General features: G+C 18.4%; 1 protein-coding gene across 1 annotated transcript in view; it reads right to left on the bottom strand.

Moving 5' to 3' along the window:
• The window catches only part of LOC128959555 (cAMP-specific 3',5'-cyclic phosphodiesterase-like), a 96346-nt gene extending 75451 nt beyond the window's left edge, over nt 1-20895 (bottom strand). The window contains exon 1 of the mRNA XM_054305544.1: nt 20191-20895. Within this exon, the coding sequence (XP_054161519.1) occupies nt 20191-20366 (176 nt within the window). The 5' untranslated portion in view covers nt 20367-20895. The remainder of the gene's footprint in view (nt 1-20190) is intronic.
• Between the last annotated feature and the right edge of the window lie 803 nt (nt 20896-21698).

The raw sequence follows: 21698 nt of genomic DNA, 5'->3' as shown, positions 1-21698 counted from the left end.
ATTTTACAATTACAATTTACCAATATATATAATTTTGGTATTTTTGTTGTTGCTTTTTTATATTAAATCAAAATAAATTATAATAATTTTTAAATAAAAATGATTAAAAAGTAGTTATTATTTTTATTTGAATACAAAAATATTGACTCAATTTTTATTTATTTAATTAATTATTTTGAGTATACAATGTTAAGTAAATTATATTTATTAAATAAATATCAATTTTCGAAGTTCAATATTTTTAACTATTATTATAGTTATTATGTATTTGAGTGTAGTATACAATATTTTACATTACACATTTACTAAAAGCATATTTGTAACATATTTTTTTTAATCTGTAATTGTGTTATTTGATGTAAGATTAAGTTTATTTATTTAAAGTAAATTGAGTTTTAAAATATATATTATTTAATTATATGAATTATATAGTCCATTGTTTATTATTTTATGATCATATATTTATAAAAATTAAACAAAACATTTAAAAATTTTAGTCAAAGTGTTGATGCTAATTTAAAAAATAACCTGTATTATTTTTATAAAAACTAAAAATATAAAAGCGATGTTTTTTATAATAAATTGCTGTTAATTTTGATTTTTTATCCACTAATGATTGGTAATAAAGTACAGTATTAGAGTATTATCACATACTATGCTATTAACTTTTGCCCAAAAGTATCAAATGATTTTAAGTCATTTGAGAACAATGTGTAAACTATATTAATTAGTATATCTATTAATATTTTTATTAGCAATTAAAATATTTATGGTTAACGCAGCAAACGATAGATAATAAGATTATAAAACATATATTTTAATTATATTTTAAATAATTATTTAATAAATATATAATATTATACTTTATATTGCATATTGCATATAAATAATACCATTAAATAAAAGACCATTTTGTTATAATTTTTTGACAAATAATATATTGCTTTCTGTTTTTTAATATTTTATTTTAAATACTGTATAATTATTATCAATGAAATTTTATGAATACTGTATATGCATTAAAAGTTTATGTTTAAATATATAAAATGAATAGATTTATAAAACATTTATTGATATTTCAAAATATTTCAAATGTTTGTTATCTAATAATATATTCATCGCTTAGAGATTCGATGTATAAGTTTAAGCAAAATAACAATATATCATAATATATAAGTCTATAAAGTCTTATGTCATAAAAACTATGATTTATTATAATTAATTCAAATAATATACAATTTATACCATATTTTATTTAGTTATACTTTGAAAGTTTATCTTTGTTTTGATATTATATTGATTATAGTCGCAAATGATTATGGATTGATTGTAAGTCACACAATGTTTGATAAATAAGTATAATAAACATTTTACTCTATATTAATGTATTAATGATTTATCATTTTTCTGCTGAATTAACAATAAATAAGAATAAAAGGTAAAAATAAATACATTTTATTTCATTTATACATTAAATGTAATCTTTTGTTTAAAAAATCAATATCATTAATATAGAGTATACTTTAATCAATTTAATAACAAAACTTTTGTTATTTTTAATAAATGCATAAACTGCTAGAAACTATTTATTAGTACTAAAATACATATTTATATTATATTATACCGGTATAATGTATATAAGTTATCATATTTGTATTCAATTAATTTTAATTATCTTTTAATTTTTAATTTATATAAATTATTATTATATAATTTGTAACCAAAGACAATTATAAAATAAAATTTTTTAGACATTAATAAATATTTTTATTATTTGGTTTAACACTCAAAATTCATATATTTTTTATTACATAAATACATACAATAATTATAAAAAGTATTGTTAAACGTCGCTATAATATCAATAATTTAATTATTTAAAAAATAATGACTAAAGAATTTATTAGCTCTAATACAGTAATTTATTTTAAAATAATGTGTTTTGATTATTAGGTTAAATAAATATTAAGATAATTAAATGTCTTGTCTAATAATAATATATTTTAATATTTTATATGTAATTACCATTTACTGAATAACTCAAATTAAAAAATATATAATCAATAGGTTAGTCACAAAATTTAATTGTCAATAAATTAAATCAATTTTACGGACAATAAATTGTGGTCATTAACCAATCAGAACATCGATTACGACCACTAATATACACTATTAGATGATTAATCCGTTTAACATAACTACTCTTACATTAAAGAGTAATATTAATCATATGTTATTAAAAAATTTTTAAATGTTATATTAATTAGGGTTCAATCAAATTCCATCCCACAGTTTATTAACCAAAGGATCTTATTTTCTATTTTCATTAGGAATTTTTAAGGAATAAAACTGTGTGCTATTGAACACTAAACATAAAATTTTATTATAATGTTTGAAAAATAAATATTATATTAAACTGCGTTTTGAGTGATATTGTTAAAAAACATAACTAAATTTATTGAATTAAAATTAATTTCTTAATATTTCAATGTAATTTTATGCAAAAATAGTTTTGGTAGTATTTATTGTAATATAAAATATATTTTTCTTTCTAATGATGAAAGGAGAGTTATTTTGTGGGAAAATTATGGAATTTTTTAGGGAAATTCCCTCCCTTGGGAAGTTTCCCGAACTCTACTATTAATACATAATTTAATATATTGCTAATCAATGCTAATATTAATTATTGCAAATATTGACAAAAAACTAAATAACAAAAAATTAACATAAACAGTATATATAAATATTAATTTATACAATATTTTATGCATTGAATCATATTAATCAAAAAACTTTAATTTAAATAAAAAAAATTCAAACATTTATCTTTTAATATTACTGTATATTAATTAATATGATCTAAACAACGTCTAAACATATGTAAATTTATGAGAATATTTAATAAAAATAGTGTTGTTTTTAATAAAATACTTATAAAGTTTATATTAGAAATAAATAATTTTTTCAATTTTCATAATAATGCTTAACATAAATCAACATTTTTATCTTATATTTCTTGAAATTGTTTTACTTTAGCTTTGATGTTGTTTTCTCGTATATTTTGATTAAGTATTTCATATTTAAAACTGCTATTTTATCGGTCGTTGAGTAACAATAAAAAGGTTTAATATTTTAAATTAAACATAAAGTATAAATTACAAATAAAATAAAACATTTAAAAATACATTTAAAAACAAAACACAAAATAGACATTAAAATATATCTTAAACAAAATCAAAATATAATTAAATATAATTAAAAGTTATAAAACAAACATTTCAATGTGATCTGAAAGTTAAAGTCACAAAATGATAGGACTAACCATATGATAGAAATAGTTTAGTCATTAATGCAAACCATTGAGGCATAACATATCATCACATATAGACCCTTAGATTTTCCACATTTATCACTCAATGGATAGGTTTAAACTTTTATTAGTAATTTTCAGGGATTAAAGTATGCATTTGGTCATTACACTTACAATAGTGTAGTCGACAACTCTATTTAAATTTGATATTTTTATAAAATTCAAATTAATAATATTTTGCGGAGAGATAATTTTGACACAAAAATTTTTAAAACATCATTTCTATAATCTTTACCAATTGTTCATTAAATAACTTGTTTTATTAATATTATATATATATATATATATATATATATATATATATATAGTCTCTAAAAAGTTTTAATTAAATAATAAATTAAGAAATTCATATAATATAAATAAAAATCATGAAATATTATATTTAATATATAACTTTATGCATTTATATAAAATCAAAATATATTTTATTTAGTATTTTTTCATTATACTGTATTATACAATATTATATGATTATAATATAACTTTACCGTATAATAGAAGAAGATTTTTATAAATAACATATTTGCATTTCATAAATAATTAAAATATTAATTATTTATATGTTTATCAAAATTTTCAGCACAACATTATTTATTAAAATATATCAAATAATTTATAATATTAACGTAATATAAAATATAAATAAATTACATTTATTATAAAATCAATGCTATTTATAACAAATCTTAAAACTTAAAATAATTTTTTACTAATTTACAAATAATTTGATGAATAAAATACTATATATTAATTCACACAAAGTTTCAATAAACAAAAATTAGACTTTTATTTTATGATTTATAATTTATATACTGTATAAAAATATACTAAACTAGTTATAGTGGTATTAAAAAAGTATGTCATGCAATATAATAGGTTTTGTTGATCGATATAAATGTTTTGCAAAAATTATAGTTTCATTTCATTTAGTTTTGTTTGTTTTTCGGCAAATACTGAGTGCCTAACAAACAAACATAAGATGGGAACGGAAGGGATGGCCTCTCAAATATATATCTCTTCAATCTTTATAATTCATAAGTATTGCAATAAATGCATTTCGTCTACTAAATCATATAAATACAATATATATATACTGTATATATTGCATTATATGTATACATTTATATACAGTATTATAGTGTATAAAATTTTATTACATTTTGAATTGATAATTTTTAAATAAAATATTTTAAATTGTTGCTTTATAATATTTATTTTATTGTACAATATTTTGTTATAAAATGTATAAATAATGTACAATGAAATGGACATTAGCATTAGTTAAATTTAGTAAATTATATTTTACTTATACAGTAAACAATTACTATTATTTTCCATTTTATACGTAAATAGAAACAAGTTTATCAATTTTTTAAAACTAAAATAATAAAAATAATACTATATTCTAATTGCAATATATTATAGTTAATATTAGTTTAATATTTTTACACAGTTGTCAATAAAACATTATTGTTACATAAATACATGATAAATACAATATTATTATACTGTATGTGTAAAAACACATATCAAAAATTGCATTTGTTTTGAATTATTTGATATCTTTAATACATTCTATACTTTGAGTATACAGTATTATAATGATAATTAATTAAAATTTGTTTAATTAATTTATTTTATTATATTTTTATATGATATGATATAAAAGATATTAAATTTCACTTTAAAATTACAATAATAAAATTTTAAGTAAGTTAAATCTGCGTTAACAATTTATTATATTAACTATGTATAGTTAAATAAGTTTACTAAACAATATTTTAAATAAAATTAACAACTTTTATTTTTATATTAAGCTGAATGTATATTAAAAAATACATTAGTAATTGCAATTGTTTATTAAGTATAAACACTTAAATAAGTGTAAATCTAAGTTATTAATATATTTTGCAATTTTTATTTACTTTATATAAGTACTAAGTTATGTCATATTATTAAATATTATAAATGTGTTAAATTATATTTTATTGTATTGAAATATTAAATTTAAAAAAATACATAAATAATGCATTTTTAATCAAGTATTTAAGTTTATTTACGTAACAAACATAATTTCAAAATTAATAAATTAGCAATTTTTTTTGATGACGTTTATCACAAAATCATTGAAATAATTTAAATTATAAAATAATTAAGAAGGTTAATTTAAATTTGTAATCTTTAAGTTTATATATATATATCTAAGTATAGTTTTGAAATAAGGAAATAAATTATTTATCATATATAATATTATGTAAAAAATAAAATAAAATTGTAAATAATGAATTTCAATTTTAAATTAAAAGTCATTTATAGTATTTTTCTATATACTACTATATATTGTTTTGAATAACTTATATTAAGCTTACAAACATAAATATTGTTACATAATTTTGAAATATAATATGTTGCAAATGTTTTATTATATTTTCTTGATTTAGATTTGCTTCCGAAGCTATAATTTATAAAATAAACACTAAAATTATTATATAAAAAATAATCGATACACAAATTTTATAAATACAATATTACACTTTTGCAGAATATTTAATAACTTATTTAAGATTTATAGCTAAAATTCACTTAGTATTTATTATGCTTTTTGGTTAATATCTACTTATTTTATATTATATTTATTAATCAGGGTTGCTAAAGGGGGGGGGGGGGGGGGGGGGTAAGACGTCTTACCCCCCCTGAGATCGAGAAATTTTGGCTTTTACCCCCCCTGGCCTGAAGCCAGAAAGTTAGGGGCCCCCTACTAATTTTCGGCGCCGAAGGCGCCGAAAATTTTTTTCAATTATGTAAAATTTTATATTAAACAAAAAAATAAATATTAAATTAGTTTTAATATAAATTAATAGCTTATGTATAGAAAATAAATAGATAAAAATGCTTAATTACATCAATTTAACATTATTTACACTAGTTAGGGCACTCCACAAGCTAAAAAATAAATTCCCACCAAATTTTCAAAAAAATTAATGATATTTTATTTTATTTATAGCTGTTTATAAAAGATAATATATATTTTATTTCTTATTAAAAGTCGAAAACTAAGATTTTTAGCATAAATTTTAAAATAATTATATTTTAATATTTTTAAACTTTATATTAAAGTTAAATAATCAAATATTTTATTTTATTTTTTAGCCTTTATAAATGATAATATTTATATATATTATTTCTTATTAAAAGTAGAAAACAAATTTTTAGCATAAATTTTAAAGTTATTATATTTTAATATTTTTAAATTTTATAGTAAAATGTGTTAGTTATTTTTCAATATGAAATACTATGTAAAAAAATATTCTTAAATTAATTATTTAGAACTAATTATTTATTTCTGACAATTTTATTATTATTATTATTAAAACGTTTTAATAAATACAGTATTAAAATGTGTTAGTTATGGTTCAATATAAAATACTAAAAAATATATATTTTTAAATTAAATTAATTATTTAGAACTAATTAATAATTATTTCTGCCAATTTTATTATTATTATTATTAAAACGTTTTAATAAATACAGTATTATATCATTAATTTTTAATCAATAACTATTTTTTTTAAAATCTAAATAATATTTTTATTTAATAATTATAATTATATTTGTTATATATATATTTATGCAATTTTTAATATTTAGAAAACATTTTGAGTATTGAGAAATTAAGTTGAGAATATTTTTATTTGTTAATTTATTGAAAATTTAATGGGAATTTAGCGGGAATTTAGTGGGAATTTAGTGGGAATTTATTGGGAATTTAATGGGAATTTAATGGGAATTTAATGGGAATTTAATGGGAATTTACTCAAATTTGGCAAAAATTGTCGTTTAAAAATGCAATAAAAAATGTTCACCCCCCCCTATACCCCCCCCCCCCCCAAGCTTTTTCGAAAATTTTGCCATTTTACCTCCCCCTATACCCCCCCCTGAAATCGAAAACCTTTAGCAACCCTGTTATTAATGTTGCATATAATACACTATTTAAACTTTTTTGATGTGTATTAAACTAAAATAAATATAATAAATTGCAATAATATTAAAAATATAATTTTTATAAAATTAGTTTTTATTTATTATCTAAACAAATACTATATAATAATAGTTTTATTAATAATTTATTTATGGTGTATTATATATTAATTAATAAATTTTTGTTTTATTTTAGTTCAAATATTAATAAAATACGTTTAAATTAATGGATAAATGACTACTTCATCATAATTTTGTTTACAGTAACGATGTAGTCATGCAATGCTTCAATTAAATCCTTAGCTAATGTGATATTTGAAGAGATGTTTGACTACTACTGACCAATAAATATATACAAATTATTTTTGTAGAAAATGGTATGTTTTCAGTCAATTATCTATTTATTTATAACGAATTGTCAATTTTGGGTTTTATTAAGAAACAACAATACAATCAAAGAAAAAACATTATCATTAGTTTTCTTGTTAAAAGTATAGTAAAAAATTGATCAATTATTTTTGATATAGTAATATAAATTAATTTTTATATTAGAAACTGATTGATAAACAAATATTAATTATGAAATATATTTAAATAGTATATCAAAAAATAATTTAATTCTTTGCTATACTTTTAATAAAAAACTAGTGCCAACCTTTTTCTCTTTGTATTTATGGTATATTTTTATTTCAATTAGAAATAGTGTTGGCAAAAAAGAGAAATTTATAAAATAATAGAGAAATTTCTAGAAAGTTTCTAAAAGAAATTTCTATTTACGGGATCCACATATTAATTTTGTTTTCTATATATTTGTTATCTTGTAACAATACATTGTTTTTATAAGTAAAAATTAAAAATTATTAGTAGTATTTTAATTATTAATTAAAGTAAATAATTAATTAATTTAATTATATTAAACTTTGATATATATAATATATAATCAAATGATGAATCAAATTATACAAAACTGATTATTATTAAATAATTATAATTATTTTATATATAGGTATACTATTTTGTCTACTATTTATAATTTTTTAGTTAATAATTTTTTTAAAACTAAACAATTTTATTTTTAATTAATAATTATAATTAAAGAGTTATATATATTTATGCAATTCTTAATTTTTTAATTTTTTATAAAACATTTTGAGTATTGAGAAATCAAGTTGGGAATATTTTTATTAGTTAATTTATTAGGAATTTAGTGGGAATTTACTCAAATTTGGCAAATATTGTCGTTTAAAAATGCAATAAAAAAAAGTTCACCCACCCTAAGATTTTAAGAGTACAGTATATCTGTATATATAGTTGAAAAATTTGTAACTTAATTGATCCAAATATTTTTTAAATATGTATTACTTAAATATAGCTAAACATAAAACAAAATAAAAACAGTAATTGTCTAAAATCTAACCCATAATATAAAGCCGTATAAATCTCATATAATTCTATAAATTTGTCGATTTAGAAATTGAAGTGAATTTCTCCATACAGTAGTTTTATTGCAAATCTTTATAATGATTTTTTTATAAAGTTTTAAAAGGCATATAATATATAATCTATAAAATCATATAAACTTTAGTTTGAAATAAACAAAAATAATAATACAGTTTATTTATATTTTAAAAGATACATTTATTATACAATAAAGACAAAAAAATACTTATTGAAATAATTAATATAAACGTATATTATTATAACTAAATTACCAACCTTTAAAAAGATAAAACTTTAATAAAAATAAACTGTTTAACATAAATCATAAATTTTTCTGATTATTATGTGATGGTTAAAACATCACTTAAGCGCTTCCAAAGATATAAATTAAAATATAAAGTTTACTTTAACATTATAAATATGATATACTGTATCTCTATGTATATTCTCTATTATAACTTAAAATACAGTTTAATCAAATTAAGTAAATTAAAGTAATTATGTTCTATTTAAATATTAACTAATTTTATATAAAGTTACTTTAACTAAATATTATATTAAATCATATAAATTGTATATTTTTACATTTTGATAAATCTAAAGTAACTAAATTAATTATTAATCGTCTAATATACTGTAATTAGTAAATACATGTAATTTATCGACTATCACATTATAATTATCAATAAATGAGAAGTTTAAAGAGTTTTAAAATGTAATCATTATTAATAGTAAGTGCAAGCCTTAGGTGTAGCGGAGTTGGGCTATAATTCCGTAATTTTACGGACGAGTCCTTCCGAGCTCCGGTACAAGGTTTCCGATACTAATAGCGATATATATATATAGCGCAGTTACCAGAGTCACGAATGGGCTATTCATATATACTGTGGCGTAATAGATAACCCATACAAATATACCGTACCTATTAAATAGTCTTCATATAGCAACCCGTACAGTAATTACGCCACAGTTCCCTATCATATATACCCCGCATTGCTTATTGCTTCGTAAAGTTATCTTTACGGGCTATTTGACGGTAAACCATAAACCCGAACCGTCACAATTATAAAAATATTTTTAGTTTAATTTAAAATTCTTAAAAGTAGAAATATTATTAACCTCTTTTATTGTACTAATTATTAAGAATTTTATAGCAATAAAACTAAAATAACATTACTTATAAATTATTGAATCAATTTTAATTTTAAGTTAATTATTTGCACCAAACTAAGGAATGTCAACAAATTATTTTTTAAAATAATAATACATTATTTAATATTTAATTATAATTATATGCATAAACATTGAAAATGTTTATCATTTAATAATCATTTTTATTCAACTATAATTTAAAACAATTTTGTACTTAAAATAATATGAATTACAATTACGTTATATTATCAGAAAATTGTAAAAAGTGTATGATTTTCAATTGGACTATCAATTAGAGTTCAAGAATAATAATCTTTATTAATCACAACGCGTTATATAATGTTTAAAAAACAGATAAATAATACTTAATATTAGTTATTTAACAAAATCTATTAATATTATATTTTACTTAATTAGAGTTTAACAATAAATAGATTATAACTTAATGAATAAAATTAAAATTTCTTACAAAATCATTATACAAATATTTATTTGATTTATACTTAAATACTGGAAAAATTTTCTCAATTCTTATATCTATCGATAATGAATACACATATTAAAAATGTCACAAAATTTTATTCTACTGTATTATATATTGATTACAAAACACTCAATAATTAATCATTTTCATGAAATCTCATTAAATTTTATGACAATTTAATTATATTATTTAATAGATAAAAACATATTGTAATCACCTGATCTAATTATTATTTTAATTACTTTATTAAATTTTACAAAAACTATAAATAATAAACCGATATAATCATTGTTTTAGGTTTTTGGGTATATATAATATAATAAATAAATATATATTATATACAGGGTTGCTAAAGGGGGTAGGGTAGAGTAAGACGTCCTACCCCCCTAAGATCAAGAAATTTTGGCTTTTACCCCCCACTGGCCTGAAGCCAAAAAGCTAGGGGGCCCACTACCAATTATCGACGACTTCGGCGCCGAAAATTTTTTTTAACTATGTAAAATTTTATATTAAACAAAAAAAATAAATATTAAATTAGTTTTAATATAAATTAATAGCTTATGTATAGAAAATAAATAGATAAAAATACTTAATTACATCAATTTAACATTATTTAAAATAGTTGGGGCACTCCACAAGCTAAAAAATAAATTCCCACCAATTTTCAAAAAAATAATAAAATATATTTTTTTATTTTTAGCTCTTTATAAATGATAATATATATATATATATTATTTCATATTAAGTTGAAAAATTTTTAGCATAAATTTTAAAATTATTATATTTTAATATTTTTAAACTTTATATTAAAATGTGTTAGTTATGGTTCATCATGAAATTCTATATAAAATAATTATTCTTAAATTAATTATTTAGTTTTTAATAATTATTTCTGACAATATTATTATTAAGACGTTATAATAAATACAGTACTATATCATTAATTTTTTAATTAAAAAAAATATTTTAAAATTAGTGGGAATATAGTGGGAATTTAGAATCTTTATATTAAAATGTGTTAGTTATGGTTCAATATAAAATACTATAAAAAGATACTATTCTTAAATTAAATTATTTAGAACTAATTAATAATTATTTCTGTCAATTTTATTATTATTATTATTAAAACGTTATAATAAATACAGTACTATATCATTATTTTTTAATTAATTATTTTTTTAAAAACAATAATATTTTTATTTAATAATTATAATAGTTATATATATATTTATTCAATTCTTAATATTTAGAAATCATTTTGAGTATTGAGAAATTAAGTTGAGAATATTTTTATTAGTTTATTGGGAATTTATTTGGAATTTATTGGGAATTTATTTGGAATTTATTGGGAATTTATTTGGAATTTATTGGGAATTTATTTGGAATGTATTGGGAATTTAATGAGAATTTATTGGGAATTTATTGAGAATTTATTGGGAATTTATTGGGAATTTATTTGGAATTTATTGGGAATTTATTTGGAATGTATTGGGAATTTAATGAGAATTTATTGGGAATTTATTGAGAATTTATTGGGAATTTATTGGGAATTTAGTGGGAATTTAGTGGGAATTTAGTGGGAATTTAATGGGAATTTAGTGGGAATTTAATGGGAATTTAGTGGGAATTTAATGAAAATTGGCAAAAATTGTTGTTTAAAAATGCAATAAATAATGTTCACCCCCCTATAACCCCCCCAAGCTTTTTCGAAAATTTTGCCATTTTACCTCCCCCTATACCCCCCTGAAATCGAAAACCTTTAGCAACCCTGATTATATATAATGTATAATTGTTTAATAATATGTTTTTACATCTAGATTTCTTAAAAAGTGCGAACGCAATATGTGATTCACACCTAAATTAAATATAATACTAAGAAAAAATAATTATTATAAGTACTGTATATGAATAAACCAAAGTATTTTGAATTTTATAATTTATTTTATGATTACTTAGAAAAAATAGTTAAATATAGAAAACACATTTTATTGTGTGTTATAATAGTTAATATACGGTTAAAAGTTTTATGTATTAATGTAATAATGAATTATTAATTAAGATAAATGATGTAAATATTTTATTCTTAAAGTGATTCTTAATCTTATATCAAAAACAACTCATACTTACTATCAAAATATTGATACTCTCGAGAGTTTGTTTGATATTTTATTAATACTTTGAGTTATTACTACAAACTGAAAGTCAATTTATATGTAATTCATTGATAAGTCACATAATGTTATAATTTTATAACATTATAATATTTTCTAACATATTTATAAATAACTAAATTCAAATGTAATGAAAATAAATATGTAATGAATTTTAATACTAATATAATACTGTATTATACATATTTTATATAATAAATTATTATTTATATAAAACATAAAACATCATATGTTTAATTTTCACATTTTTAATCTTAAATCTAATTAATTATTATAGCTTTATCTTTTAAAATAATAATAAATTAATTATTTCGTTATAATTTTTTTAATAATAATAATTTTAAAATTTACCACAATTTAATATATTTGTTATACTGATTTTATAAATGTCTATTTAGTATTCAATTAAAATTATATATATTTTTGATTTACATATTACCTTATAATAAGCAGTTTATATTTATATTATAATGAGAAAAATATTTAGTGTTGGCAAAAAAGAGAAATTTATGAAATAATAGAGAAATTTCTAGAAAGTTTCTTAAAGAAATTTCTATTTATGGGATCCCCATGGTTAATTTTGTTCTCCCGATATTTGTTATCTTTAACATTGATTTTACAAATAATAATTAAATATTAGTATTAGTATTTTAATTATTAATTAATGTAAAAATTTATTTATTTAATTATATTAAACTATGGTATAATAAAATGTTAAATAAAATTTTACAAAACTAATTATTTATATATGTATCCCATTTGTATAATAGTATTATATATTATCTACTTTATATAGTATAATACAGTATTATATATATATATATATATATTATGTCTCATTAGTATATTTATAGTATCACAATAGCTATAGATATGGGGATCCCATAGTATAAAAATAAAGTTAAATTTCTAGAGAATTTTTAGAAACTTTCTATTTACCCATCTCTAGAAATATTACATAAATTTTATTATGATGATAGCTATATAAAAAACAAATTAAAGTTATAGATAATGGAAAACATTGCAATTTGTTTGCATTGTTTAGTAATTTATAATTGTTTAGTTGACCACACCTTAAACTGTCACATCACACATCACACCCCACCAAATCTATTGAGAAATAAATACTAATTTTACGGTAATAATTGTATTTAGCAAATTAGATCTTATATTTTATTTTTCATGTAATTTATCTAATATTACATTATATATACTGTATAATATATAGTGTATATACTATTATACATAAATGTCAATCATAAGACACTTTTTAAATTAATTTTATATTATATGATAAGTTGTAATGACTTTAACTCAAAAACCATTATTAATGATTCAACAGAAAACTTAATGCAAAATATAAAATCTTTTAAATATTATTATAATAAAAATTAATATAATAATGTTTTATTTTTTAATATTAAATAAGTCACGAATGTTATTTATAAAATATAAAAAATAAAATATATATTTAAAAATATATATTAAAATTAAAATATTATTGCCAACTTTTCTACACATTTTGGTTGTAACTAATTTTTTTAAATATCTTTATTTGTTTTTAACTTTAAACTTGTTGTAGTTATTATTTAACTTTAAATTAAAAAAATAAACTAATTATTACTGAAATGTCTACAACTAGTAAGTTAGATATATATTATTATAAAATTTTTAATAATGTAAAAATGTAGATATTTTAAATTATAGTGTATTCATATTTAAATATATATATAGACAATTTTATTTATTTTATAACAATGAATTTTATTAATGTTATTTATATGGATAGTTTTATGTAATTTTATACCATAATTTGTTGTTACAATATAACATAATCTATTATTCAATACAATATAATCATTTTATATCCTAACAAATCCTTATTGGATGAATTGTTGACATTCAATACTATTATTTCTTTAACTATAAAACCATTTTCATAATAACTTTTTTTTTATATTAGTAAATGTATATATATATATAATGTAACTAAAATTTATTAAACTTTAATTTAATATATAATGTCAATATTAGTAAAATATGTGTTTGTACATTTTGCTAAATATATCATGGTAAATTAAAACGATTTTTGTTATAAAATAAAATACAGTTTGTTATTACGCGTTTAAAAGTTATTTATCTATCGATAATATACACATTTTAAAGTCTATATAAGATCTTATATAAAAATTATCTAATTATCGTTTATTTATTTTATCAAAAACTATTAGCAGCTTTAGAGCAGTTTAGAGTATAAGAGTATACAAAAAATTATAAATTTTATAAATATTATGTATGTAATGTAATTTCCATAATAATTTTGTTTTTTCTATATTTGTCATTTTATAATTATTTTATTTATAATAAATAATAATTTAGTAATTACTATAATACGATAGTATAAATGCTCTATATTAAAATTTCAAAATAAAATAATTTCTTTATAAATTATATTTTTTATAGATTTTTAAAAAAATTATTAAATAATTTTATTTGCCCTTCTCTAATTAAATATTATATTATTATATAATATTTTTATTAAAATATTTAAAACAAATTCAATAACATTAACATTTCTATTGGTAAAACAACGCCGTACCTTAAAATTGCAGATTAGTTAAAAATAGCGCAACTTATATAATAATTAATTTTAAATATACAAATTCAAATTGTAATACTGTATATTAAATATAATTGATATTTTGAAATAAAATATTGTTTATATTGTAGTTTTATGTTTTATGATAATACGGTATCAATTTTCTACACTAATACACATATTTTCTATTATAACTATCCCTTGATATACAAAGTTATTTCGATTTTTTATATGGATTTTGTTTTTTAATTTTACACATCATTTAACTTATTATTTATTTTGTTTGCACATCTATTTTTTGTAAAATCCATCAAATATATTTTATATTTCAAGCATTATTATTATTTTAATTTTTTAAATATAATTTTTTTAAAAAGGTGATATAACTATATAATAGAATAAACAAAAACATAATCATATTAATATACATATAATGAAAAATATATTGATATATATATATATAATTTAAAATTATATATAATTATAAAAATTAAATGTACAATACTAAAATGTTATATTTAGATTAATTTTAACCTAATTTTAACCATTTCATTCATTTGACATACCCCCTACCCCCTACCCCCTTAGCCCTAATAATTTATATATAAAATTTATTTATTTATTTATATCTAATCAAATATTTAAAAAATACATATAAAAATCAAATGTAAAATAAATATAGATATAAATTTATATAATGTTTTGTATTTTTTAAAAATAACAACGAAATTACTAATGTTATAAGTATGATAAAAGTATATGATTAAATTAAATTAAATTAAATATAATATAATATCAAAAATTTTAATAAAATTTAAATATAAACATTAATTAAAAGTGAGATTTATGATAAAATTAATAATTAAACTACAGCAATTTAATTATATTAATTTAATGACATAAAAAACTATTATGTAATAAAAAATATCAATACTTATGCATATAATATTATAAAAATAGTTTTTTACATTAATACTTTGTATACAAAATATTTATTATTTTTAACATGAAAATATTTTATTCTAAAAAATGTTAATTTATTAGAAATTTTTTAATATCAATAGTTGATCTAAAATTGAATTATAAAACTTCATATATATATAAAAATATTACAAAAAAAAGTTTCTTTTTTTGATGACTAGTGATGTTTTTTAGATGAAATATTTGATGTGAGACGCAATCAATCTATTATATTATATTTAAATTTCTTTATTTCTCTGTGCTCTACAATTGCTTAACACATAATATATTTTGTTAAGTCCTATCAATTTCTATGTTATATAAGTATAGTATACAAGTCCTCATCCTTTTGTTTGTTTACTGTTTTATATAGTTTTTAGTAAAGAATTCATAGGAAGAAGACATTGTTAAATAAAAGTAAAGAATATATATATATATAAACAAAACAAAAAATTAATACATTCTTAACATTATTTTTTGTTATTCAATCATATCTGCGGTGACATTAAAATTAAAGTCTTTTGATAAATAAATATAATTTTATGTTTTAATATACTAAATATAATGTGTTGTCATAAGTTTAATGTATAATGTATTTGCTATGTTTGATAATGTTGTAAATGATGGGTCATAACTGTTCAAATTATATAGAAAATTGTAAACAAAATCTAAGTTCAATTGAAATTTTGATTCATTTATTGCATATTATATAACATAACATCATTTTATACTTTGTTGTGTTTTTTGTTTTGTTATAAATCTATTCAAACAACTACTATGAATATCACAAAGAGATAAAGCATTGCTTTTTTGCTATCATTTTCAAGCACTGATGACTGTCTGTGCGATCAATATTTAGCGTACAATTGCTTATATAATAAATCACATTCAAATTGTTATTATATTTTATATCAACTGATATTTGCAACTAATTCCCCAAACATTTTCTATATATTGTTTATTTTTTGTATAAAAACTATGTATTAAAGTTAATAAAATAAGAAATTGATTAAATCAAAACAAAAAATACTAGTTTATAGCACATGATATGTACAACAATAGATTTATCAACTAATGATTGCTGAAGTGGTGTTATTTTATTGTTTAGTTGCAATACTGTATATAAGACATTATAGTGATCTGAGTAAAGCAAAAAACAAATCTTTGATTTTTATTGATTTATTTCTTTAATATAAATATAGTATTTATAAGTTTTTGAACTTCACTATATGGTACTATTAATATATTATATTATATAGTATATAATAACAATAATACAATAGTTAATAATTATATGTTATCAAAAATGTCAATAATATTGTGAGATTATATTATGAATTTAGACTATATATAATATATAATACTATATATATATCAAATATTTATCTATGTATTCTAAATTACAGATTTCTAAAAATACAATTATTTATATAAAATAAAATAATAAAAAGATATTAAAAGATAGTTTATACTGTATACTATATATTTTCAAATTTAAAAAATAAAATCATATTAAACATTGCTTAAAACAAAATTCAAATTCACATTTTAAACGTTTAGTAGTTTATTGTGAATAATAAATGTCTTAACTTTTATGCCGTCAGTGTTTTTAAGTCTAACTTTTATCATATTATGAACATTACATGTTATTTGTCTGACATTTACTTCTTTATTATAAAATCAAAGAAAATTCAAGAATTTTTTTTAAACTCATTTTCCAATACAATACCAAAAACAGTCTAGAATTGCAAATTCATTTAATTTTATATAACAATAGGGTTGGAGTAGATTTGAAACATTTAAAATTCTAAATTAAATAAATTAATAATTTTTATGTCTTTGGTATTACATTAATATATTTTAATAAAAATTATAATTTCACTGAAATGTTTATTTTATAATTAATTTTTATTTAAAGTTAATAAGAAGCACAAAAATAAAAATTCAATACAAACCTAACAAAACTGTGACATCAATATAATAAAATGTGTTAATTTTGTCAGATTTAGAAAATAATTAATTACTACTAACAATACTGTATTTAATAATTAATATTAACTAAACTAAATATAGACAACAAAAATTTAGAAGCTTTATAAACATTTTTCGAAAACATTTTTTATGAATTAACAATGATTTAGTTTAAACTTTTTTTTTAATTAGCTAATATAAATTAAATTAATAAATTTTTAGTAAAGAACTTATTTATAATAATTAATAATATATATGTACTCTATTATTAAAGATTAATAGTAATATATAATTAATAGTAAAGATATAAATTAAATTAAATATATTTTGTTTCTACCTTATAATTATCACAATTACCTTATAATTATCACTATACAGTATACTGTAGCGTCAAGTATATATATAATACTTTAGCTTAATATTTTAACTAAGCTAATTGCTAATAAATTTATATTACTTGACATTTCAACTAATTATACATAAATATTATATATCATTGTCTAGTGTTTCTAATTTAAAACAATTATATCTTTAAGGACTCTTATATGGACTTATATTTAAAGAATACGTAACTTAAAATCAATCATATTTTTTATTAATAAAATAAAAATTATACAATAAAATCTAATACATGAGATATAATACTAATTTGATGGAAATATCACATAATTTACAGTATTTAATTCATATTACTTATTACATATAATTGTATAATTGTATTCTATATAAAACAATAAAAACTTGAAAATTAATAATTAATTGTTGACTACAATAACGAAAAACTGTGTCAATGAAACATATAGTAAAACACAGAAATACTGTATTAAACTAAATACATTTAATTGATTTGTCGATAAATGACTTCATTTATTTTAGTAATAAATTGTAGTAATTTAAAAGTTTCGACTTATTTGCAAACATTTATACAAATTATACAATATATACATATAATATGTTTAGTAAATTATAAGAATCCTTATATTTGATAATAATGTGTATATATTAGTAAATAATTAAATATAAATACATATATAGTCTAATATATTTGATGCAACAGACAATTCATTTGATAAAATATTTGCTTCAAATGAACATTAAATAATGTTAAGACATCACCTAAAGTGTTGCTTATGTTATATTATTTTTCTAAGATTGCCAAATACACAGTAAATAATAATTAAATACAATGTTAGGCAACATAAGTCTAGCTATTTATTTTGCACATAATAAGTCAAATGTAATGAAAATAGTGAAAATAATTTTATTAATTTTGACTCAAGAATGTAACAATAAATAACTTTTTTAATACAATGGTTTTGTTACTTTTGTTATTACATAGTATTAATATAACATTACATTTGGTTTAAATGCGATTCTGTATAGAATTTCATTGTGGATCACATATTTTTATATATGTATAATAGAGTAAAATTTTTATTTATTTAAAAATATTTATTTTTTTAAATGTTTAATTTATGTTTATAAGAATTATGCTAAATTATTAACTTAAAACTATAATTATAATATAAAAATAAGATTTTTAAAATTCTTATAAAAAATAATTATCAATATTATTGGAAAATACAAGAATTTTGTAATTTTAATGCATTATTAATATTTAATAAATATAAAATATACATTTGCAGTAATCTTATGAAAGATTATTTAATATTCAAAAATAATAGTAAATACTGTATATATTGTTTATGTCACGCATTTTCCATTTTAGTATTATTATTATTAGTAGTAATAGTAGTATTATTATTATATTATAATTAGTATTACGATCACATTATTATTAGAGATATGTTTCGAGTATTATTAATGCAATGATTACATAAATAGTTAATACTTAGAGTTTTATCTTATATATATATATAAATTTATATATTAAATAAGATATAATATAAACATACAGTATATGATATAATAGTTTGTTATTTATCTTTTATTATCTCTTAAGTAATGAAAGTATGACTTTATGTGATATAATTGGATATATATTTGTATTGAAAACACAATAACAATATACTTTAGCAAACAAATAAAGCTTTATATGACATACCGGTGCACATTAGCCAAAGTATGTCTCCTATTTCTTAAAGCTCTGCCAACGAGTGTTTGTTGTGCAGGTGTGGGCCCTTTACTACAACTGGATGTGTTGGTAGCACTGGTATCACATGTGGGCACCAAATCCGGATGACTGAAGTTAGTCTCTTCATGTGTCGACATGTTTGACATGAGCTGTCAATTGATGGCTAATTACTTGAAATTCCTATGAATGACACTTAGGTTTGTCTCACAAATTGTTTAATAACAACAATACAGGCATTCATTTACTCGTTTTTCTAAGAGTTTTCATCGACACTAATGTGATAAACAAAGTCTAAGGTATTATCTCTTGAAAAAACAATGAAATGTTGTTATTATTGTTGCGACAAAAAAATAGCAATTTGTTGGCAGTCGTGAAATCAATTTGTTTGCAATGAATACATATTAGATATAAGAAGACGAGTCAACAATTAATTTAATTAACAAAACTGCAAAAATTTAACGCTTGATTCAAGAGATAATCATTTGGTGTATCATTATTTTAAAGCTTCCGTTTATGTAAACCATTGGCCAACACTTGAGTTAACAATTTTTTTATTTGTCACTGAGTTTGAAATATTTGGCATTAATTCAAAAAGCAGTCAATCATTTATAAAATGTTTGTATGTGTAGTGAAACACACTGTTAGATATTTTGTTTGAGTTTGTCTTTAATTTAAACATCTATTGAGATGTGAATCCAAACATTTTATAAATTTAAGAATCAATTAAAAACATTATATAATAAGCATCTAATCATATGAATAATGTGTCGCTTTTATCACTATTATTGTATGTTATTTCAATAAATGAATAGATGTTTTGAAAACACTTGAAATTATGAGAAAATTTTTATAAATTTAAACATATCTTAAATGAAACATTCATTTGATAAATTGTTATCACATTTAATGTACAAAAAGTGAATAATATTTAAAACTCGAGACAAACATTGAACTGATAGTTAAATCGGCAACTGATTTATGACTTACAATATAAGTTACTTAAAATTTTATTTATTAGTCAATCGATTTTATATATTTTGGACAAATGTTTGCTTCAAAGTGAAAATCAATTGTAAAATGCAGTGATTTTGAAATTATTGCCTAAAATATAATTGATTATCACAAATGCATCCAAAATATAATACAGTATTATTTAACATCATTATATTGTACCGTATATTGTATTATTGTGTTTAGCGTTTAGAGGTATATAATTACTATTAATAAAATGCTGCAAAATATTAATGCAATCGCAATGTCAGTGAAAATAAATTACAATGAAAATGCATTACAATAGATGAGCACAATATTAATATATTTATATTATATATTATTATTTTTATATAGTTTAACTAAACTGCATAATATAAAAACACGACACAATTGACACATAAATATACAGATAAAAAATTATAAATTTAACTACAAATATAATCAAATATTCAATTAAATTTATAATAAAATTCCATCAAATTTAA

This window comes from Oppia nitens, unplaced genomic scaffold, assembly GCF_028296485.1.
Source record: "Oppia nitens isolate AA-2021 unplaced genomic scaffold, nextdenovo-longstitch-racon4-pilon3 scaffold4_pilon_pilon_pilon, whole genome shotgun sequence".
Classification (NCBI taxonomy): Eukaryota; Metazoa; Arthropoda; class Arachnida; order Sarcoptiformes; family Oppiidae; genus Oppia; species Oppia nitens.
The sequence above is the reverse complement of the archived record's forward strand: the minus strand, read 5'-3'. Positions and strand labels throughout refer to the sequence as shown.